We start from the raw sequence: 25,077 nt of genomic DNA on the forward strand, positions 1-25,077 counted from the left end.
TTGTCTATTTAGCAAAAATCAGGTCCAGGGACACAGATGCATGCCTTTTGTGACGACCACATACACATGTGCGTTGGAAACATCACACTGACATCATAGATGCATTCTCATCTCTGGGATCAGATTTCGAAAGGGAAAGAAATGAAGGCCATGCAATCAGAAGGGACCTGAATCTTCGAGCTCTGCTGTGAAAACGACAGTCTTTTTACTGCAGCAAACCTCAGACCTTCATTCAATAACAATTTAATATAAAATGAGGGGACACACAAGAAAGCAGAAATGGAGGAGCACAGAGATCTCAGAAGGTTGTAGAATTCCTACTTTGGTATGGGGCAAGGACAACAGTACACTGACACAGTTACCAGTCCTTTGAGGACTGAGTCCATCAATAAAGGCTAGCTCACACAAGATACTGCTTACCTGAAGCAAAAATAGCAACAGATCATGTGAGCATAATCTCCAACCATTTTTACTTACCCACCATTGAAATGGTTGACTGGCCTTAGCCATACACCCATACCACACAACCAAGTAGCAGGGTGCTGACCCAAAATCCCACTAGACCATAGGATGAACACCTCAGTAACGCCATTAATAACATAAATGGCCTTTTAATATTCAAATCATTTGCAACTCAAGGCAAGGGGGAAAAAAATGGGTGGAAGTCTCACCCCACTGCACGGACTAGAATCATAGTTTATAGGCCAGATGTTTCAAATTTATTTTTAATTTTTGAACACTATCTAAAGGTTGTGAAAGCCCAATGGTAAGCTCCAAAAGTAAAGTGCCCCTGAAATTGTTGTTCATACCTGAAGATATTAACCATCAGTTCCAAAGATATTTCCTGAATCTGAGAGTTTAAATTTCGCTGCCAGTCCCTTCTGCGTATTCGTAAATCTGAAATATCTGTGCAGGAGCCCAAGTGGGATAGTTCCAGATCATAATGCAACTGCAGGCTTTCAACTCTGAAAAAAAAATCAAGATGTTTTTAATAATTTTTTTTTTAGTAATAGAATCAAGCTTTCTAAGATCGACTTTATAACACAGCCTCCTTCAGATGCTTCAGGTACAAGCTCAGTTTGGCAATGGTGAAATACACAAAAAGATGCAGATTATTTAAGATTATTACATTTGTGATGTCTTGCATACAACCTTTCTCTCCCACTCCAAATAAATAATATTAGCCTACAGGAAGCAAAACAAAGTCAAACAGTAAATAATGCAAGTTATTAATTTAAAACAATTCTATACAGATAAGTTTACTGTCCAATGTTATCCTCATCATGTGTATTCTGATACCAATTGTCAGTCTTAATTTTGAGATGATGGCCTGGATTGAGGTGGGTAGCGGGAATTAAGAAAATTCCCGGCTCAGCCCGCCTGCCTCAGGGAAAAGTCCCCACAAGGTCGGGATTCCCATTGTGGAGAGGACAGGTGCAGGCTGGAGTTGGGCCAGCAGACTCGAGAAAAAGGTTGGAGGCAGCCACAGGGTCTGTCGGGTGCTGAAACTGACTGTTTAAAATGCCCCCCTCAGTGCTGAGAGACTTTGTCCCAGTTAAAATAAACACAAAAAGGCCCTCCAGTCCCTAACACACTCCCCATGCACCATCCACGCCACCTCCTGGCCACTACCCATCCCCTATGGCCCTTATGCCCAAGCATGCACTTCACTCACCCACCATGCCAAGCTATGCCCCTCCATCCACCCTATGGTCTGTCATGCCCCCTCTACCAAGCTATGTCCCTCTACCTAACACCCATTGACTCCATGTTAAGCTGTGGCAATTACATGCCCATTGAACACTGTATAGAACCAATGAACCCTGTAGTGACAATAGGATGTGTAAAAAAACAGCTTTAGAAATCATTCTTAACTTTCCACTATGTTAAAAAAATTCCTTTTCATTACAGGGAAATAAAAGTGTGTCAATCACCCCGACACTTTGAAGTTTCAATAGTTGAAATTGCAAGCACTGGAAACCTTATAACCTTGTGTGAATAAACATTGTACAATTGACAGCAGAGGTCAGAGAGTCAGAGCTGTGAATCAAGTAATGTTTTCTCTGGAGCCCAGGTGTTTTGGCAGACTAATAGATTTCTGGGCTCTCAGCCAAACCTCATTATGTATTCTTGGCTGAGAGCCCAGATATCCATTAGAATAATTAAACACCCAAGTGCCAAAGACTCGGGTGAGGCGGGGCAGGGACGAACTAAAGGGTATTTTGGGCATAGGGGATACCCCATGGAGACACCACCACCTCTTTCTCCCCCCCCCCCATCTTTTTGCTCAACAGCAGCCTGTGTAGTGAAAATTGTCAGGCCACCTGCCTCCCTCGGCCGCAAGTAAAATTGTGGCGGAGTTGGAATGAAGCCCTTAAGGGACTATTAGTTGGCCACTTATTGGCTTCAACAGGCCCAAGGGTCGGTTGGCAACCTGATGTGTTGCCCATCCGCTGCAAAATATGAGACAGGTCATCAGGTCAGAAGTGGGCAGGAAGGTGGCAGGCAGGCCACACGTCTTATTTTACAAGCCACGCCCACCTTCAAATATCCTGGCTGGGGACTAAAATTCATCCCAAAATCACAAGAACACAAAGGATTCAAATAAAGTGAGCTTTTAAATTCAAGGCAAGACCTTAGGAGAGGTTTTGGAGGAACTGTCCATTTCATGACAAAGAATGTTAATTCCAAGTAAGCCTTATCAAAAGGAACAGAAGAGGGCCTGCTTAGTCTGGATTAAAGCCTTCATTTCAATGGAGGAGCCAGGTCAAAAGACTGACCTTTCAATGATTGAGTGTCTGAGAAGTTAGTATGGTCATCAAGATCAAGATTTAGTTTCTGAATTTTTGCTTTTGTAAACTCTAGGGAAAAAAAGCTCCCAAAAGCAACGGAGTTAATACCGTATACCATAAAATTTTGAATAAGTTATCTGTTATAATATCTACATTATATCCCAAAACCGTCGCTTATAGTCAAATACCAATTACTACTGAAGCAAAGAAATTTACAATAAAGTCTACTGCCTTTGAGGAAGGTCAAACAGAAATCTACAAGTATAGAAAGAAAACATGCAATTCTACTTCCTGTCACCATATGATTAAAAATTATTGACCCCCAGAGGAACACATCGTCAATTTCTGACAACTTTCAGAAGATGGAAACACTCTGTCCCACTCAATCTATGTGAAATTATCATGATTATTAGCAATTTTGGAAGTACCAGAGTGGGGAAAAGTTCCTCAGCCAAACCAAATGCGTTAGAAAGGAGGATGGGGTTTGCAATAACGCATGAAGGAATGGCATCCTACTCCTTTGAATATTTTCCATCTTGCCTTAAGACAGTGTCATTCAGGAGCAACCCAAAAATAAGAAAAGACAGACATGTGCCACCTCTTCAAACTTACACATGTCATTTTCAACTAATTAAATGCACAAGAACCACTTAGTTAAATTTTACTTATACTAGTCTGATCTTTGTAATAACACCAATGTCAAATGGGGGGTCACAAGCCTAATCTTTTCAACACTATCATGAGCACGGATCCAGTATCCAGATGGTATAGATACGCTCTATAAGATAACTTTTAAACAGGGAGGCAAAATCAGGCCCAACGTAAACTGAAGTTGTAGTAGAAGCAGGAAACTCAATTCTAGCTTTATAGTTGGCAACCAACAATACTACTTCAGAAGAACATCTATGATTAATGATCTATGTAAGGGGTCAGACATTACAGGAACTGATACAACAATAATGTGGAGTGCTGTACTGTCAGAGGTGTCGTCTTTCAGATGAGGTGATCAACCAAGGCTCTGTCTGCCCTCTCAGGTAGATGTTAATGATCCCATGGCACTAACTGAAGAAAAACATAATCTCAGTGCAGAAGAGGCCCTTCGGCCCATTGAGTCTGCACCGACACGTGAGAAACACCTAACCTACCTACCTAATCCCATGTACCAGCACTTGGCCCATATCCTTGAATGTTATGACGTGCCAAGTGCTCATCCAGGTACTTTTTAAAGGACGTGAGGCAACCCACATCCACCACCCTCCCAGGCAGCGCATTCCAGACCGTCACCACCCTCTGGGTAAAAAGGTTTTTCCTCACGTCCCCCTAAACCTCCTGCCCCTCACCTTGAACTTGTGTCCCCTCGTGACTGACCCTTCAACTAAGGGGAACAGCTGCTCCCTATCCACCCTGTCCATGCCCCTCGTAATCTTGTACACCTCCATCAGGTCGCCCCTCAGTCTTCTCCGCTCCAACGAAAACAACCCAAGTCTATCCAACTTTTTTTCATAACTTAAATGTTTCATCCCAGGCAACATCCTAATGAATCTCCTCTGCACCCCCTCCAGTGCAATCACATCCTTCCTATAACGTGGCGACCAGAACTGCACACAGTACTGCAGCTGTGGACTCACCAAGATTCTATACAACTCCAACATGACCTCCCTACTTTTGTAATCTATGCCTCGAATGATAAAGGCAAGTGTCCCAAATGCCTTTTTCACCACCCCACTAACATGCCCCTCTGCCTTCAGAGATCTATGAACACACACGCCAAGGTCCCTTTGTTCCTCAGAACTTCCTAGTGCCATGCCGTACATTGAATACTTCCTTGTCAAATTACTCCTTCCAAAGTGTATCACCTCACACTTTTCAGGGTTAAATTCCATCTGCCACTTATCTGCCCATTTGGCCATTCCGTCTATATCTTCCTGTAGCCCAAGACACTCAACCTCACTGTTAACCACCCGGCCAATCTTTGTGTCATCCACAAACAGTTGCAGTTCTTCTCAGTATCCAGGTCAATATTTATCTTTAACCAGTACCACTAAAAGTGATTATCTTAGACATTGTCACAGTGCCATTTGTAGGACCATGTTGTGTACCACAGTGACAAAAACTTCCAAAGTGCTTTACAGTAATAAAGTAATACAGGACATCCCGAGGTCAGGAAATAGGCTATATAAATGCAAGTCTGTCATTCTTAGACCTCAATCATTTAGTGCAACTGCTTCAAGCTTTTAACTTACATTGGCAAACTCATTAAAAATGAAAAAGGCAAAACTTATCAGTAAAACAAAAAGCACACAGAAAAATGAAGTTTTTCCTGCACTGGGGTGCCAAATTTGCTCAATTGCTTATAACAGAGATTAAAAATTAATTTCCACCTTGTAGCAGTGCAGTGATATGGCATGAGAATGAACATGTGAAAAATTTAAAATGTCTTTGGGGGACTGCATCAGTCTGAAATTATTTACATAAGAAATAGGAGGAATAGGCCATCCAGCCCTTTGAGCCTGCTCTGCCATTTAAATATGATCGTCTACTTCAGCTATATATTCCTACATTAACCCCATCTCAATGGCCTATCTACCCAACCCTTCAAGCACCATCTGCCCGCATGTAGCAGAATCTGTAGATTGCGCATTGGATTTAGTGGCCGTCTCAGAACCCATCAAACTGTAGTGGAAACCAGTCAACCTTGATCCTGAGGACTGCCCAAGAGACAGGGCCCCATATCTCTTGATTTCCTTAGTATCTAAAAACCTATCAGTCTCTGACTTGAATATACTTAGCAAGTGAGTATTCACAGCTCTCTGGGGTAGAGATTTCCAACGGTTCACAATCTGAGCGAATAAGCTCCTCCTCACCTCCTCCTCAGTCTAAATTGGCTGACTCCTTATTCTGAGACTGTGGCCCCTAGTTCTAGAATTCCCAGGCAGGGAAAGAGCCTCCCAGCATCTATCCTGTCAAACTCCCTTAAGAATGTTGTATGTTTCAAGGGATTATGATTAGAGGAGAGAGTGAATGTTAAGGGTGGTGGATGGGGCGCCAATCAAGCAGGCTGCTTTGTCCTAGATGGTGCCAAGCTTCTTGATTGTTGTTGGGAGCTGCACTCATCCAGGCAAATGGAGAGTATTCCATCACACTCCTGATTTGTGCTTTGTAGACGATGAACAGGTCTTAGGGTGTCAGGTGGTGTGTTGAAAGGGAGCAAGCGGAGAGAGGGGGCGGGGAGGGGCAGCTTGGGGTGACTGGGAGGGTAGTTGCAGTGGGTGGGAGGGAGGGAGGAGGTGGAAGGGTGATTGGGATAATAGTCGGGGCAGTCAGAGAGGGGAGGGAGGGGTCGGGGGAGACGGGAGAACGGAGAGGGAGAGTGGGGTGGGGGAGGGTGACCAGGGGTGTAGTCGGTGGTGGGGGGTGCGAGGCTAGTCAGACAGGGGGGGGCCCCCAAGGCTAGTTGGTTGGAGGGTGATGGGGAGGGCAGCCGGAGGGTAGTCGGGGTGGAGGAGAGGCCGGTGGATAGTCAGGCAGGGGTGTTGGAGGTAGTTGGGATGACTGGGAGGGTAGTTGCACGGGGTCGGGGGGGAGGTTGGAGGGTGGTTGGGAGCGTAGTCGGGCGGGATGTGAGCGGATAGTTGGGGGTGGGCCGATATTCGGGGATGTGTGTGTGACAGTGTGTGGGAGGATAGCCTGGGAGAGGGTGGGTGCGGTGGGATAGTTGAGGGGTGTGGGAAGAGCCAGAGAGTGGTCAGGGGGTGGGAGGGTAGTCAGGGGGGGGGACAGGTGGTGGAGGGTAGGAGGACCGTTGTTGGGGTGGTGGGGGTGCAAGGGTATTCGTGGGGGTGTGAGGGTAGCTGGCGGTGGGAGGGTGGGGTGGGGAGTTGGAAGTGGGTTGGGGCGTCCAGTAGCATAATTACCCAGGAGAAGGTTTTAACCCTTCTAAATTTTCCTGGTAATTATTCTGCAAAGAGAGAGTTGGTGCCATCCGAAATCTCCGATCTAAAGCTGAGTTTCAGATGGTTCCCAGTGCAGGGTAATTGCCCATTGGGAGTTTAAACTTCCCAGGCAATTGCCATGCAGTTCTTGCGTGCAGAGTTCCAGGGCAGGGTAGGGCAGGGGTTCCCCCAGCATATCATCTGTGGTATGACCCTCCCTCAAGTTCGGAAGCTCTGAGTTATGTCTACTAAAAATAGAACAATACTTTCCAAAATCTTTGTTTCATCAATCTGAAAACAGCATTATAAATTTTGTCTGATTTATTAATGCTGCATATGTGCTCAGTGAAAGTTTGTTGAATATACTGCATTTACATTTACCTTTGTGTAAAACATTCTGCAGCTTCTACAGGAATTTCAGGTATATCTGGTTTGATATCTGCAAAGTTTGAGGATTTAATCGTCCCTTCATCAATGTTCACCAATATTAAGCCTTCAACTTCCTGTATAATCAGAGGCAAATAAACAAGGTTACTTTTAGGCTTTATTGATACATATATTATTTAGAATTAAAAATCAGTGTAATTAAATTTAAACATTTTCTATATTGCAATAGTTTACATTTTTCTATCATTGTTTTTTTTTAATTAGAGAACACTAGCCTTTAAGAACAAGAAAAGTTTGTTAGGGTTATCTATTTCAGATGGATCGCATATCCTCCTCAGCATATCCTGCAATCTTAATTTTCAATACATAGAAACTTTAATTGCTTATAGGGACCTCTCTCATAGATAATGGAAATTTATCCAAATAATCAGGAATTTCCAAATTACAATTGCTATTCTGACTTTTAATTGAGATACAGTTCCTCAAATTTCCTCAGCTCACTTGAGCAGAACATTCTCCATTTTCTTGCTCCGAGCAGTACAATCAGCTAACAGCTTGAACAACAAATAAATGAGTTTGATGCTCCTCCATTGCATTTGCTCTTGATTCGAGCCATCATACTCAAGTAAAACATTGTAAAATGCTGCTCTCTTGACGCCGTGCTCCATCATCACTCCCATACAGTGGAGAGTGCCAAAGAAACAGCGCAGCAGCTATCCCCAAACGCAGACTGCAGGTTTCAAAAAAATTGCAAAAGCACCTCTGTGCCAATAAATAGGGTACATATGAACCATCATTACCAATCAGTAATTTTACACTTAGACTACTCAGCAACGTGTTACTGTAATCTCAGCAGTGTTGCCAGTATTAATGCTACACACAGGATAATTGGAAGTGAGCAAAAATTCCATTTGCCTGTCACCCCAGGAGACCAGGAATGGTATCAAGGAGAACTTCTGACAGTTGCAGTTCCAAGTAAGCCCCTGTAGGAAACTTTGACCCAACTGATCCTGCTGACTGGACCAGGACAGAAGTGAGTTAACAAAATATGGTACCCAGCCTTAACTCCAGCTGGTTTCCCATTTCTCATGGATATCAGGAATACAGAAAGAAATATAAATCTTTTGAGAGTCCGCTAATCGTGCTTAGTTTTTAGTTACATGATACAATACTTACAGATTGAACTTGATTGAAGTAATCAATATGGCAGCCCATCAGAAAAGCTGTTGGTGCCATCAGAAAATCCACCATCCCTTTAGACAAAACAGGCACATAGGTATGTTGCCACTGGAGTGGGTGAAGATAGAGAATAAAACATTCTGCAATGAGTGTCAGCAAAGCCCAATCAGCTGACAGAAAGACTATCCTCTGTTCTATTAAAATGCATGTCAGGATCTGAGGTAAAAAGAAAATGAGATAATTATTAACTGTTGGCATTTATCCCCCTCAACATTTTATTTATTCTTAATATCTATTCACTTCCACACATTAATCAACATTCACATTTTCTGGAATAAAATTAGGCTGATCATACTCCATAATTTGTATTTTATAGATTGTCCCATCTGACAGATGAGGTAGAGTTGGAGGGAAATCAGCGAGCGTAGCAGGTGAAGCTGACTGCCATGCAGGAAACATTCAAAACTCTGATTAAGAAAGCATTTAAATCACGTCAACTGTACATTTCATAGGATCTTGTAGCAACAAAATTCAGCCCTCGGTTTTTTTCTTCAAAAGAAAACCAAGGGCAGAATTTTATGGCTCTATCGCGGCAGGGGTGAGGCCATAAAATGTGAAGAGCCATTCAAAAGTCCATTGAATTCGGCGGGACCGTAAAATCCTGCTGGTGGGAGGGGCTATAAAATTCCACCCCAAATTATTGGGCCAAAACCTTTGAGCTCCAGGGCAGAGTATCTGGAGGAGCACCCTAAATATGCATTGGGGACCCCCCACCCCTCTGAAATTCCCAGGTAAGGATTGCATGGCAACTGCCTGTGAAGTTCAAACTTCCATTTGGCAATTGCCCTGCAGCCATTCAAAAATGAGAGTTAAATCGCAAATTTTGGATGGTTCCGACTGTTACAGCAATAGTTACCCAGAAAAAGAGTTGAAATGACTTCTGGCTGAGATCATCGCCCCCACTGGACTCCTTCCCCCACTCCGTGCCACCCCCTCCCCTACTCTTCTCCCCCCCTTATTGCTTCCTGCCTCCCCCACTTCCCACCCCCTCCTCCACAGAGAGACTATTAGGGTACAATTCTAAAGGGGGTGCAGGAGCAAAGGGACTTAAGTGGATAAGTGCATAAATCATTGAAGGTGGCAGGACAGGTTTAGGGATAGATTAATAAAGCATATAGCATACTAGGCTTTATTAATAATGGCTTAGAGTAAAAAAGTAAGTAAGTTATGTTAAACAAAAACAAAAATACCTGGGAAAACTCAGCAGGTCTGACAGCATCTGCGGCGAGGGATACCCCTTTGTCCTTTTGTTTATAACATCTTTAGCAATCTCTTCTTTGCCTCCATCTATCACTAGCCCTCTATCCAGCTCCACCTGTCCCAACCCTCAAACAGCTTATATTTCACCTCATTTCTATTTTTCTTTATTTCTGACGAAGAGTCATATGGACTCAAAACGTTAACTCTGTCTTCCTCTCCACAGATACTGTCAGACCTGCTGAGCTTTTCCAGCTATTTTTGTTTTTGTTCCATTCCTTTTACACTTGTTAGCGGTTTGATACAACTGAGTGAGTTGCATTTAAGAGTCAACCACATTGCTGTGGGTCTGAAGTCACATGTAGGCCAGATCATGTAAGAACAGCAGATTTCCTTCCCTAAGAGACATTAGTGAACCAGATGTTTTTTTTAAAATGACAATCGACAATGGTCGGCAATTCCAGATTTTCATCAAATTCAAATTTAACCATCTGCCATGGGGGTGGGATTCGAACCCAGGTCCCCCAGAACATTACCCTGTGTCTCTGGATTACTATTCCAGTGACAATACCACTACGCCAGCGCATACACATACAAGGAGGTGTGTACATATTTAAAATGGTTAAATCCCAATAGGAGATATTTACACAGGAGTTTTTAATTAAAGGTATACTGATTGCAATAATACACCTGTCAGTCCTTATTTGGTGTTGCACAAATTGAAATCCAATGCATTATTCAGGTTAATAAAAACAGAAAATGCTGAAAATACTCAAGGTCTGGAAGCATCTGTAGAAAGAGAAACAAAGTTAACATTTCAGATCAATGAGAACGTTATCTCTGTTTATCTCTCCAGAGATGCAGCAAGATTTAAGTAGTTCCAGCATCCACAGTATTTTGTATTTGTATTATTCAGATAAAGCAGGCAGAATAATAACTGGATCAAGACAGGTCAAGTAGATGAGTAGGACAGATGGAAGGGAGAAGGATAGGACAAAAAGAATGGACAGTGACTGGCTATAAGTGAGCAGATAATGGGGGAGTAGCAGCAGTTGAGGTGGGAGTGGGAGGAGGGAGCTAAGAAGGAGCCAAGTGAGGGGAGAGGCAGGGCAAGGAGGATGTAGAGGAGGAGAAGATTTAGGAAAATAAAATAAATAATAGAGCTATTACCTTAAAATGCTGACGCTAAGACGACTAAGTGCATAAATGAAAGACTGAAGCTCAAATTGACAAGTGCTATTCAAAATTATGGGGTAGTAGTTACCTGAAGGATACATTCAGGTTTGAAGCAGAGAAAAGGGCTGTGAAGGTCCAAATCTACTATGGGGTATTTTGGATCCTCTGTGGAAGGCAACACAATCTCCAGAGGTTTCAAATGAAATACCTGAGAAAACATCAAAAACGTTCTCTTACTTATACATAAGAAGTAATTAAATATTTTGGAGAATCAACAGGAAAGGGAGTGTTATCTTGGAACAAAGTGAATAGATCTTGAACTTGAAAGGATTCAACACTATATATTGTTGCAAAAACAGTCACTCAAATACCAAATACCAAGAATTAATGCTGTGGAAACAAAGACCATGCATTTGTAAGTTCACGATTTCAGGATGTCCTAAAGTGCTTAACAGACAAAGTAATACTTTTGAAGTGCAGTCTTTCTTAAAATTCTTTCATGGTATATGACCATTGCTGGCAAAGATAACATTTGTTTCCCATCCTTGATTGCCATTGAGAAGGTGGCGGTGAGCTGCCTTCTTCAACCGCAGCAGCTCATCTTGTGTACGCAGACCCATCGTGCTCATAGACTGTACATTGGCTCCCAGTTAAGCAATGTCTCAATTTTAAAATTCGCATCCTTGTTTTCAAAGCTCTCCATGACCTTGCCCCTCAATATCTCTGTAATCTCCTCCAGTCCTACAAACCTCAGAGATGTCTGCATTCCTCTAATTTCTGCTTCCTGAGCATCCCCAATTCTAATAACACCACCATGGGAGCTATTCCTTCAGCTGCCTCGGCCTTCAGTTCTGAGATTCCCTCCCTAAACTTGTCTGCCTCTCTAACATTGCTTGCCTCCTATAAGACACTCCTTAAAGCTACTGAACACACTAGTTACAGCAAAAGCTATAGGTCCTGACAACATCCCGGTTGTAGTACTGAAAATTTCCACTCCACAACTAGGCCTGTCCCAACCGAGCTGTTCCAGTACAGCTACACATTGACGTCTACCCAGCAATGTGTAAATTACCCAAGTACGTCCTGTCCTTATAAAGCAGGATAAATCCAATCTGGCCAACTACTGCCCCAAAGTTCTAATCTCAATCATCAGTGGGAACCGATGCCAAGCAGTACTTAGTCAGTAATAACCTGCTAATTGATACTTAGTTTGGCCCCTGACCTCATTACAGTCTTCGACCAAACTTGGACAAAAGAGCCAAATTCCAGAGATAAGGAGAGAGTATCTGTCCTCAACATCAAGACACCATTTGATCAAGTGAGACATTCAGGAGCTCAGGCAAAAATTGAAGTCAATGGGAAGCAAGGAGAAAATTCTCCACTGGCTGGAGTTATACCTCGTACAAACAAAGGAGGTTGTGGTTCTTGAAGGCCAATTAACTAAGCTCCAGGACATCGCCAGAGGAGTTCCTCAGGGCAATGTCCTAGGCCCAAACATCTTCAGCTGCCTCATTAATGACCTTGCCTCCATTATAAGATCAGAAATGGGTATGTACACTAATGATTGTATAGTGTTCAATACCCTTCACAACTCCTTAGATACTAAACCTGCCCATGCCCACATGCAGCAAGACCTGGACAATATTCAGGCTTGGGCTGATAAATGGCAAGTAACGTTCAAGCCACACAAGTGCCAGGAAATGACCATCTCCAACAAGAGGGAATCTAACCGTCTCCCCTTGATGTTCAACAACAGTACGATTGTGGAGTTTCCCCTATCATCAACATCCTGGGGTTTACCACTGACCAGAAATAACTGGGCCAGCTATTTAGATACTGTGGCCACAGGGGCAGGTCAGAGGCTGGGAACTGCACTGAACTCACCGACTGACTCCACAAAATCTGTTCACCATCTACAAGGCATGAGTGAGGAGTGTGATGGAATACTCTCCACCTGCCTGGATAAGTGCAACTCCAACACCATACAAGAAACTCGGCACTATCTAGGACAAAGCATTCACCAACCTGATTTGGAACTGTATCGCCCACTATAGCGCTACACAATGTGATGGAGGGAGTCCTCAGTGTGAAGGCAGGACTTTGTCTCCACAAGGAGTGAGCGTCGCTGACAGGGCCAGCATTCGCTGCCCATCCCTAATTGCCCTTGAAATGAGTGGCTTGCCAGACCATTTTACAAAGCAGTGAAGAGTCAACAACGTTGCTGTTGGTCCGGAGTCACATGTAGGCCAGACCAGGTGATGGCAGATTTCCTTCCCTAAAGGACATTGGTGAACCAGGTGGGTTTCTACAACAATCAACAATGGTTTCATGGCCACCATTACTCAGATGAGCTTTTCAATTCCAGATTATTAGTTGAATTCAAATTCCACCAGCTGCCATGGTGGGATTTGAACATTTGTTCCCCCAGAACATATGCCTGGGCCTCTGGATTACTCGGGCAGTGACATTACCACTTCGCCACCATCTCCCCCTAGGAGGGCAATTCCAGAACTCTGCCACCCTTTACTATGAAAAACTGCTCCTTCACTTCTGAACGGCCTTACTGCAAGTTTAAAAATGTGCCTGCATGTCTACCAGAGAAAACAGTTTCTCTGTATCTACCCTAACAAATCACTATCATTTTAGACACTTCAATTATCGCCCTCAATCATATAAACAAAGAATACAAGTCACATTTCTACAATCTTTCCTCATTACTTAACCCTTTAAACTCATTCAGTTCTCCTCGCTAACTAATTTTGAGCTCTGTTGCAAGAATAGCAGAAAAGCAGGAAAGTTGGGGCTTACTTGTTACTATTGTCATGTCAATAAGACATGAAAAGAAATCAAAACGGTGTGCATCAAAATCATTCTTTTTTCCCCATTTTAAAATAAACTTTTGCTGAACCACAAAATTGCTGCTACAGGTCATATGACTCATTGGCCATCTGTTCCGGAACCTTCCAACAAAGATTACAAGGACAAAATCGTTTTGGAGTCTCACACCCCATAGTCATCTAGTTTGATGATTACAAACAGACAAACTGACTCCCTCCAGTTAGGACGATAACAAAGACAGAGACATCGAAACTTGTTATACCTGAAGAGGAGTTAACAGCTAACATTTCGCTCCTAAGGGAAGCGATGGATTTTGGCCAGAAGCACTGAAACTGCTTGAGAGGCCATAATTAGTTCATTAATAGGCCACATCACGTAACCCCATACTTGTGGCCTTTTGGACTGCTTTAATATTACATATCTAGCTTCACAGCTCAGTCTGCTGATTTAACACTAACTGGAAAGAACTCCAGCAGATCTCCTGGCTGACCAAGCATCCAGCCACCATCTCTCAACTCCTCGAAGCCTGTTTGATTTTAAAAGTCCCTGATCACTGCCTGCCAAGCAGTCTAAGCACAGAAACCCCATCATGCTGCATCATCATTCGTTTCAAGAATTTTTGTGCTGCTGTCTCCAACCTGAAACTCAACTAGAATGAACTCTGCCACGAAGGAAACAGCCTCTGGACTTTGGCTTCTCAGACTCTGGAAATCATGTGAACTAATGTTCATATCTGTAGTTCTTTCAGTGCTGTTATCCACAGTTGTAAAAACTCCATCTTTTCCAACTCCACCCACCCCCCCAACCTTAATGTTTATGTGCCGTGCGCACATGCACAACAAGTATATTAATTTCCAATACCACATTTGAAAATTTAGAAAACTCAGTCCATCTTATTTTAGGAAGTATAAATTTATGATAAATGCCATCTTACCAAATGGAGGGTTCCAGGTGGTGGACTGGACATCAATGCTAATTTTGCTGCAAATCGTCTAACTTCATCATCAAAATCAACCTCACAACATGACTTCACCTGCGCTGTCAGACTGAAAAAGAGACCACAAACCTTGTAAACAATGTGAACAAAACCACACAATTTCTAATACCTCCTAAAAGTGCACTTACAATGACAAAATAATAGATTTAAGGAAACTAAAAACTATTGGTCAACAACATCATAGAATGATGAGCTGAGAAATTCACACTTGAAAATTAAGTCCAATTCCAGGATTGTGCCAAGCTGGCTGACCTCTTGCAACACTTAAGATAATAGAGAGGGGAGTCGGCCAGTATTGCTGCTCAAGGCTGCTAACCCTGCTCCAGCCTGTGCACAACATGTACAAGAGCAAGGCAGAGGCTCTGTACTCTGCAACAAGCGGATCACCTCCTGATCCCTCAATACCTCTCCAACTTCCATAATGCTCAAGTAAGAAGTGTGATAGAATATTCCCTATTTACCAGGATGGGTATAGCTGCTGTGATACTCAAGCAACTCAATACCTTCCAGGACAAAGCTGTCCACTTGAACAGCACCCAACTTTGAACTTATATCTGCCCACTCTACCATTGGTGTACTGTGGATGCAGTAGACATCAGCTATCATATGCACTCCAGCAACTCTACAAAACTATTCTGACACCATTTCCCAACGATATAATCTCTACCATTGAGAAGAGGAGAATGAAAATAATGGGAATACCACCAACTTTAAGTTCTCTTCCAAATCACACACCTTGTTTTCTTGGTCTTATTCCTCAAGCAATGCCAAGTTAAAATTCTGAAATTCTCTACCTTACTCCATCATGGGAACACTATCAACACAAAATATAGTATGCCAACCAGAACAGCACACATCTATACTGAGGTCCTGGTCACAACCTCATAAAAGACATTTACTACCTTAGGGCAAAGTTGTATTTCATATAATAGAATCACTTTCTTCGCTTCTGCTTAAGTTTCCCTGTTACTGACTAGTCAATAGATAATTACCAAAGGGAACTAATTTAATTGAATTTTTTGATGAGGTAACAGAGAAAGTCAATGAAAGGAATGCAGTGGATGACATCTATATATATTTAAAGAAAGCATTTGACAAGGTATCACATGGTTAACAAAATTGAGGATTATGGAACAGGAGAGTCATTGTGCAGTTGGAGACAAAATAAGCTGCAGATGAGCAAGCTGCCCAAACGACGGTAGGTAGTAGTATCAGTGGTACAACAAGACCTTGTTACCAGTGCTTAGGTCAACAGTGGGCACAGAATTATCTATTTATGAAGGCAGAGCTCCACAGCTACAAGAAGAAGAGTCATCTTGCAAAGGCATGTTGCAAGAAGGTAAACAGAGAGTTCAGGTAAACAGCTGGCTGGAAGAAAGGACAGACACTGCACACAGTTGTTGAGCAGCAGCAGGCTGTTGAGGGGTCTGTTAAGATCCATATAATCAGAAGCACAAGCATGAGTTGTGGGAATTCGCAGGACATCATGGTCCAAATTGCGTTGGATGAAGCTCCAGTAAAGATGGAGGTTGACACAGGTGCAACAGTTACTGTGATTCGTGAATCGCTGTATCATGAAAAACTGAGTCAACATCAGTTGGAAAAATCACAAATAGAGTTACATAGTTGTGAAGGGAAGCAAATTCCTATGTTTAGAAGTGTGTTGGTTCCGGTCACATAAAGCAAGCAGTGTGCAAAATTGTCCATCATTGTGGTGTTCAGTGAAAATCCAGCCTTGTTAAGAAGAAACTGGTTAGCAGCCCTTAAGCTAAATTGGAGCAAGGATTTTCACTTTTAAGCAAAATTCACATTGTAAGACTGCACAATCAACAAATACCCTCAGGTGTTTCGTGAAACCAGCAAACCAATTCAAAGATACAAGGCTAACATACATGCTCAGAGGGACTCATGACCAATTCATTTCGGCCACGCTCAGCATCCCATTCTCTAAGAGAGAAGGTAGAACAAGAACCGAAAGGGCTCGAGACTGAGAACATTATCTCTAAGGTACAACAGAGTGATTGGGCTCCTTCCATAGTGGTAGTACCAAAGTCAGACGGTAGTGTAAGAATATGAGAGGATTCTAAGGTAACTGTAAATCAGATACTGGAATGCAATCCACCTGATACTTTGTCAAACATGAAGGCTCTGTTCACAATGTTGTCAGGTGGTCAATTTTTTTCAAAGTTAGATCTAACTAACTCATGTTAGTCATGAGTCTAAGTCATACTTGACTATCAATACACATAAGGGTCTATTCCAATTTCACAGGCTGCCATTTGGCATTTCTTCAGCCCCGGGAAGTTTCCAAGGGGTAATGAACCAAATTATCCTATTTGGATGACATACTTATTTTGGCTCCAAACAGGCAGACCCAAGATGACAGACTGAAAGAGGTGCTCCAACATTTGGAAAAGCATGCAGTTCCGGTGAAGGAACACAAATGTGAAATGTTTCAAAAATCATTAAAGGGGAAGATGTGTAATTGTATCCTCTTGTGGCCATTCATCTATTTAAGTATAGAAGGAAAAAACAAAATAAACTAGTTCTCTGTTGCTGACCGCCATGTTGACCACACGAGTGATTTTGACTGTGAAGCTATGACAAGAGGCATTGAGTGCAAAAGCAAGATTTTATACTAAACCTATAGAAGTATTGTATCCAGTTCTGATCATCACACGTTAGGAAAGATGTGAAGGACTGACTGGACTGCTACGTAGGAAGCTGCATGGACTTGATGGGCCAAATGGCCTTATTCTGTGCCATAAACGACTAACTAGTACTACCCAAGTTCAATTACTAGCAAGTCAAGGGGCAAGGAGAGTCTGTGTTGCCAGACAATGATTTTGTTGGAGCAAAAAAAAAAAAAAATTGAACAATTTCTTTTGAACAAAAAAAGTAGTTCATGACAATGTTAGAAATGCAGGTCCCTTTAAAGGTAAACCAGGACAAGCTTCAGAGTGAATTGAGAGTTTGTACTTAAGAGCAGCGTTTTTCCCCATTAGAGGGCTGCTTCTGGAGAAGGAGAGGATCCAGAAGGGAAGAGTGGAAACTCTTTGTATTTTGTATTGAGCTATAATTTAACAATAAAACAGTTGTGAATCACAGAAAGTCTTCAGCTGCCTGATTCGATTAATGGACGTTCACCTGTAAAACAGTAAGACTAAGAAATTATGATGCTAATCCCTTCAAAAACCTTTTCTAGCCTTCTTCCATCAAACTCCAACAGGGGAAGTAACTGTTGTCTCGCAACACAAAGTAAATTACAAGCAGTTAAAATGCACAGGCTATACGAGTTCAGTTCAAACAAACAAAAACACAAACTTATGCTGGTGCTTACCAGGAGAGAGAATCCTTAAAGGCTGCATAATAAGGAAATTTAGATATCACACAAATACTGAAAGGGGCATATAAAGACATTCTCGGTTTATGCACAGCTATATCCCAGTGTGCTTGTCCATTTTGGAAACTGTTTCCTTCCTGTGAATAAAAAAAATGTAATACTCATCTTAAAAAGTAGGATTTATTGAAATTTATACTTTGTAGTAAAACTAATCGATGCAGATTTTTCCTGTAGCTGAATTTGTAAACTGTATAAGCTACTTAGCCACTCCCCAATCAAGTAACTCTTATATAAATACAGGAAAAATATCCACCAAACCGACAATCTACTTATGCAGAGAGCTGATTGATAATTCCTCTAAATATAAGAAATTGGCTAATGTTAGATTCAATAGTTGAGACATTAGTCAGTGAAAAAGAAAAGCCGAAGATGAAGAAAAGAAAACAGGGAAATTGGTGGATCAAAGTTAAAAGACATTTCAAGAGAGGAAAGAAAATAAGGTGACTCAAGATGTTCCTGCAACAAACATATCAGATTCCTATCATAACGAAGGACAAATTAGAACATAGGGAAAAGACTGGCAGAATGACAGAAAATAAATTGGAAAGGGCATGGAAGTAGTAAGTGAGGCATACTGAGGGGACCAGTTGTCAGGCATTTGTGCTAATAAAACTGGACACTGTTTGTCAAAGACAGTGAGCTGCTTCCTTGGAGCTACAACAGTGCACAATGAGAAAAGAACAGAACGACTGAAAAGAACAGAAATGAAACAAACCATGGTGCTAGAAATAACAATACAGGGTCAAATCATGACCGAAGACAGATGAGCGAATCACCTCAAAACTTAATAGGGAATATCAAATTTTCAATCACGCTTTTGGTATTTGACAAAGTAGGTAGGTTTACTAAAAAAAGAATAATATTAGCAAAATCTGCATGAGATCAGCCAAACCTACACAAAAGATCAGAAGGTGTTCAATAAGAGTTGTCCAAAACCAGTAACTTGTGTTTTCTATGACTTTCTAATGTTAGTTTGAGATTTAATTCCCTCAAATCAGATCCGGTCCAGAAAACTGGCCAAATACCAGGTTGATATTGAAGTTCATCCAATTGTGCTGGTTAGGCAAAGCGCTTCCAATTGCACTCACTGAACTTATGTTGTTAGGTGCACAGGCACTAGAAGGCAAGTTTTATAAGTATTTTTTAACAAATAATATATTTAGTAATATTAATATTTATTAATAAACCAGTTTGAGTACATCAGTAAAACAGGTAAATAGTATAGTTTTCAGAAAGTCATTTTCAGTGATTTTAAATCAGGTTACTCTCAAGTGGAGGACTGGACACTTACTAGAAATGCTTAGTTTTGGTGATAAACCTATTTTCAACTGTATTAACAAAACTGCCCTCTTAAATACATTAAGAAATACTTTTTAATAGAAAAAAATTACCGTCAATTATGTTGCCCGATTAAGCTGGTTCAATTAAGGTTTTATATTTGCAACATAAATTTTAGCAAAAACTTGAACTACAATTAACACAATTTCAAGTGCCATTTCAAGAGTATCCAAGCAGAAACTCTATAAATTCTGACCAAATACAAAAGCACTGATGCCATTTACAAATGACTTGAGACTGTTTTCAGATTAAGGAAATCTAGCCCTACAAACCTTCGAGATATGTACACTCTAATTCTAGCTTCTTGAGCATCCATGATTTTAATCCCTCCATTATTGGTTCTTCCTTCAGCTGTCGAGGCCAGAAACTCCAAGGGAAAAATATTCCCCCCGTCAGGTGGGTAAGTGTGGGATCGGGCGGGAGTGCCTCCAATCGGCGCTCCCCAATTAAGGCCCGCCCAGCATTACACCCACTCGGAAGCGCTATGTGCTCCCTGTGTGGGCATGGGTGGGTGGGGGGGTTCCCTCAGCGAGGAGTGCGCTCTTTTGCACATGTGCACAAAAGAGCACACAGATCTCCCTGAGGCTAAGAGATCATCGGCTCGGAATTAAAATTTGTAATACAAATGATAAAAAAAATTCCCTGACATGTCCCCTCATGTGACACTGTCACATGAGTTGGGACATGTCCATAACTTTTACTGAAACATTTAATAAAAATTTTAATATCCTCATGAAACCTCATCACGAGTGGGATGAGGTTTCATGCTTTTTCCGAAGCCCACCAGGGCTCCTAGCCTGCCCACCATCCTTAAGGTTGGACAGGCAGGTCCATTAATGACTTTAATTAGTTTTTCAATGGCCTCAACAGGTCGTTGACAGGTCGGCGGGCATGCAGCTGACTTGGCTGCGCCCCCGCCGACCTGAAAATGGAAATGACGCAGGATGATGTCGGGAGTTCCATCCAACGTCATCCCACATTATTTTACGAGTCGCCAAGCGGCCCTGCCTCCGCTCGCCAACCAGAAGATCCTGCACCGAAATTCCCTCCCTAAAATCCTCTTTCTTCCTTTAAAATGCCTCTTAAAACCAGCTTCTTCAACCAAGCTTTTGGTCATCTTCCCCAACATGTGGCTCATTGTCAAATTTGTTTGATAACACCACATGAAGCGTCTAAGGACAATTTACAACGTTAAAGGTGCTGCATAAATGCTTTTTTGAAGTAAAGACAGGTTTCACATCAACAATGCAAGAATCTGAAGATCAGCAAAGAATATAAAAGCATCCACTGCAAGATAATTTTAAAATAGATCATGGTTGGGGGACACTAAAATGGAGAAGGGCAGAGAGAAAACTAGATCTGATACATTGCAAATACAGGATTGGAGGATCACCAATAAACTAGAAGGAATTCACTATCGCCTGGAGAAATACTGGATCCAACCTTCTTTAGGAGTCAAGTATCAAGGATACACAAGGGGAAAAAAGTCATATTAAGTCACTTACTGAGGAAGGTGATCAAAGCGCTGGGGAATCAAAATATGACTTACTACAATAAATGGAGCAGAAATGACACAGCAAGATAAAGAGGGGGAAAAATGGAATTCATTGAAAAGGAAGGAGCATAGATCTATATGTTAGAGACACATAGACACTAAATAGAATAAACATAGCTAGAGGTTTGAAATAGAAAAAAGTAAAATAATAATTTGCTAAAGGGTGCCAATTCCAAATATGAAATAGGGCAAGAGAAGATAAGGAGTATGTGAAAATAGGATTTTGTTTTTATTCATTCATGGGATGTGGGCTTCGCTGGCTGGGCCAGCATTTATTGCCCATCCCTAATAGCCCTTTAGAAGGTGGTGGTGAGCTGCCTTTTTGAACTGCTGCAATCCATGTGGTGTATGTACACCCACAGTACTGTTAGGAAGGGAGTTCAAGTGTTTTGACCCGGCAACAGCGAAGGCACGGCGATATATTTCCAAGTGAGTGACTTGGAGGGGAACTTCCAGGTGGTGGTGTTCCCATCTATCTGCTGCCCTTGACCTTCTAGATGGTAGTTGTCATGGGTTTGGAAGGTGCTGTCAAAGGAGCCTTGGTGAATTCCTGCAGTGCATCTTGTAGATGGTAGACTGCTGCTACTGTGCAGGGAGTGAATGCTTGTGGATGTGGTGTCAGTCAAGCAGGCTGTTTTGTCCTGGACAGTGTCAAGCTTCTTGTGTTGTGGGAGCTGCACTCGTCCAAGCAAGTGGGGAGTATTCCATCACACTCCTGACTTGTGCCTTGTAGATGATGGACAGGCTCTGGGGAGTCAGGAGATGAGTTACTTGTCACACAGTCCCTAGCCTCTGACCTGCTCTTGTAGCCACAGTATTCATATGGCTAGTCCAGTTCAGTTTCTGGTCAATGGTAACCCCTCCCCACCTCCCCCCCGCCAGGATGTTGATAGTCAGGGAATCGGTGATGGTAATGCCATTGAACATCAAGGGGCGATGGTTGGATTCTCTCTTGTTGGAGATAGTCATTGCCTGACACTTATGTGGCACGAATGTTACTTGCCACTTGTCAGCCCAAGCCTAGATATTGTCCAGGTCTTGCTGCATTTGGACGTGGACTGCTTCAGTATCTGAGGAGTCGTGAATGATGCTCAATATCGTGCAATCATCAGCGACCATCCCCACTTCTGACCTTATGATGGAATGTCATTGATGAAGCAGCTGAAGATGGTTGGGCCCAGGACACTACGCTGAGGAACGCCTGCGGTGATGTCCTAGAGCTGAGATGACTGACCTCCAACAACCACAGCCATCTTCCCTCGTGCTAGGTATGACTCCAACCAGTGGATAGTTTTCCCCCAATTCCCATTAACTCCAGTTTTGTTAGGGCTCCTTGATGCCACAGTCAAATGCAACCTTAATGTCAAGGGCAGTCACTCTCACCTCACCTGTAATGAGGTCAGGAGCTGGGTGGCCCTGGCAGAACCCAAACTGGATATAAGTGAGCAGGTTATTGCTAAGCAAGTGCTACATGATAGCACTGTTGATGACCCCTTCCATTACTTTACTGATGATCGAGAGTAGACTGATGGGGCGGTGACTGGCTGGGTTGGATTTGTCCTGCTATTTGTGTACAAGACTTACCTGGGCAATTTTCCACATAGCCGGGTAGATGCCAGTGTTGTAGCTGTACTAGAACAACTTGGCTAGGGGCGCAGCAAGTTCTGGAGCACAAGTCTGCAGGACTATTGCCGGAAAATTGTCAGGGCCCATAGCCTTTGCAGTATCCAGTGCCTTCAGCTGTTTCTTGATATCACGTGGAGTGAATCGAATTGGCACAAGACTGGCATCTGTGAAGCTGGGGACCTCCGGAGGAGGCTTAGATGGATCATCCACTCGGCACTTCTGGCTGAGGATTGTAGCAATTGCTTCAGCCTTGCCTTTTGTACTGATGTGCTGGGCTTCTCCATCATTGAGGATAGGGATATTTGTGGACCTGCCTCCTCCAGTGAGTTGTTTAATTGTCCACCACCATTCACGACTGGATGTGGCAGGACTACAGAGCTTAGATCTGATCCGTTAGTTGTGGGATCGCTTAGCCCTGTCTATCACTTGCTGCTTATGCTGTCTGGCACACAAGCAGTCCTGTGTTATAGCTTCACCAGGTTGACACCTCATTTTTAGGTATGCTTGTGCTGCTCCTGGCATGCTCTCCTGCACTCTTCATTGAACCAGGGTTGATTCTCTGGCTTGATGATAATGGTAGAGTGGGGGGATATGCCAGGTCATGAGGTTACAGATTGTGTTTGAGTACAATTCTGCTGCTGCTGATGGCCGACAGCGCCTTATGGATGCCCAGTCTTGAGTTGCTAGATCTGTTTGAAATCTATCCCATTTAGCACGGCGGTGGTGCCACACAACACGCTATATCATTTAGAGATTTCAAAACTACTTGTTTCCAACATATCACAGAAGCCTATTCCATAGAAGTAACCCCCTCGTCCATTAAAATAATACTTCCACAGGTTAGTTTGAACACACCCGCTATTCAAATGCAGGCCACGCCTTCTGGTTGTAATGTTCTGACATATTGAAACAGGTTATCATGGTCTACATTATCCAGTCTCTTTAGAATCCTATCACCTCTCAACCTTCTCTTTCCTAGTGAGAAGGTAGCCAATTAATGTCATCTCTCCTCAATAATCCCACCATCCATTTGGTCACCTGGGTGGCCTCATCTGTATCCTTTCAATAGCTGCAATACCCTTTTTTGTACTGCAGCAATCAGAAATGTAGTGCAGGTAGCATTAATGGTTTATTAATTCACAGAATTGCTTTACTATTTCAGCTCAATATTGACTTTATACTCTACTACATCCCTTTTGATTTGCTTTAATCACTGCCACCAAGCATTATTGTGATTAATTCAAGTTATCAATAGAGATCGCCAAATTTTATACTTTCACAAATACAGTTTTCTTTCAATTTACTAATAACACATTACCAGATTTATTTTGTCCCCATTTAAGTATTTTGCATTTTTCAACAGTGAATTTCACCTTCCCTTTGTCTTTCCAATTCTCAATTATATTCAAATCCTGCAGCTTATCATGAAGATATTAATCAAAAAAGGTGGCAAGCAGACTATAAATAATAGAAGGGGAAGCCAAAATACAATTAAAATAGTTAAGGTTTTTTTTTTATTCATGCATGGGATGTGGGCATCACTGGCTAGGCCCATACTTGGTAGTGAGATGCCTTCTTGAACACTACAGTCCATGTGATGTGAGTACATCTACAATGCTATAAGGGAAGGAGTTCCAGGATTTTGACACAGTGACAGTGAAGGAATGGTGATATATTTCCAAGTCAGGATAGTGAGTGGCTTGGAGAGGAACTTCCAGGTGGTGGTGTTCCCAATGATAGCAATGTTCAAATTATGATGATGTTTTATTGGGGAAAAACTATTTCCACAGGTTACGAAGCTGATGACTAGAGAGTATAAATCCAGACCACCAAAAAGCAGAGGTTAGAAGTTTTTCAAAAAGAGAGGGTGGACTGTTAAGTAGTAGACAAGAGATTTGCAAATAAAAACCAAAAAAAATCAGAAAATCTGCTAAGCATGTTCAAAATAATGAGGGGTTTTAGGAAGGGAAATCAGGAAAAAAGGTTTTCTCCAGTTAGTAACTCGGTAATTAGAGGGCATAATTTTAAGATTAACTGAAGAACAAAGAGGAATTCAGGCTTTTTTTTTAAGCCTGTAAATCATTAGGATATGAAATGCTTGACCACAAACAGTGGTGGAAGCATCAGAATGAATAAATATTGGAAATAGAAAAAAAATCTAAAAAGGCATAGAAAAAGAACAGGTGTACTGTGACTAATTGGCAGCTCTTTCAAAGCACTTGCACAGGTATGATGAGTTAAATAGCCTCCTTCTATGACACTTTGATTCAACAGTCTCATCAGAAACTCAAACTCACTATTTACTAAGTACACTGGTAAGCTAACACACTTAAAATCACATTCAGTAAAATTCTATCTTCTTTCTGTAAAAGTCATCAAGTATTTAAGGGGGAAAGTTCCCACAGTTATCCTTTTCTCTGCAAGGAAATCATGCACCTGTCTGCAAGTGGTTACTGCATTAGCTGGCACACATTTATTTTCCCACCACCCCCCATCAATTTCTGACACATGGTTAGCATCCTGTATTAGTTATCAGGCCAAAAAAATTATAACAATTAGCACATCAGTTTGAGAAAAGCACCGGCAGAAACTCAGCA

General features: G+C 42.2%; 1 protein-coding gene across 3 annotated transcripts in view; it reads right to left on the reverse strand.

The window, feature by feature from the left end:
- dennd3a (DENN/MADD domain containing 3a) overlaps nucleotides 1-25,077 on the reverse strand; it is a 150,422-nt gene that overhangs the window by 81,452 nt on the left and 43,893 nt on the right. For all 3 annotated transcript variants that reach the window (XM_078540983.1, XM_078540984.1, XM_078540982.1), the window contains 6 exons: nucleotides 17,899-18,038; nucleotides 14,496-14,607; nucleotides 10,812-10,931; nucleotides 8,288-8,506; nucleotides 7,106-7,227; nucleotides 810-965 (listed from right to left, as the gene is read on the reverse strand). In XM_078540983.1, the coding sequence (XP_078397109.1) occupies nucleotides 810-965; nucleotides 7,106-7,227; nucleotides 8,288-8,506; nucleotides 10,812-10,931; nucleotides 14,496-14,607; nucleotides 17,899-18,038 (869 nt within the window). The remainder of the gene's footprint in view (nucleotides 1-809; nucleotides 966-7,105; nucleotides 7,228-8,287; nucleotides 8,507-10,811; nucleotides 10,932-14,495; nucleotides 14,608-17,898; nucleotides 18,039-25,077) is intronic.

This window comes from Cetorhinus maximus, chromosome 4 (assembly GCF_964194155.1).
Source record: "Cetorhinus maximus chromosome 4, sCetMax3.hap1.1, whole genome shotgun sequence".
NCBI lineage: Eukaryota > Metazoa > Chordata > Chondrichthyes > Lamniformes > Cetorhinidae > Cetorhinus > Cetorhinus maximus.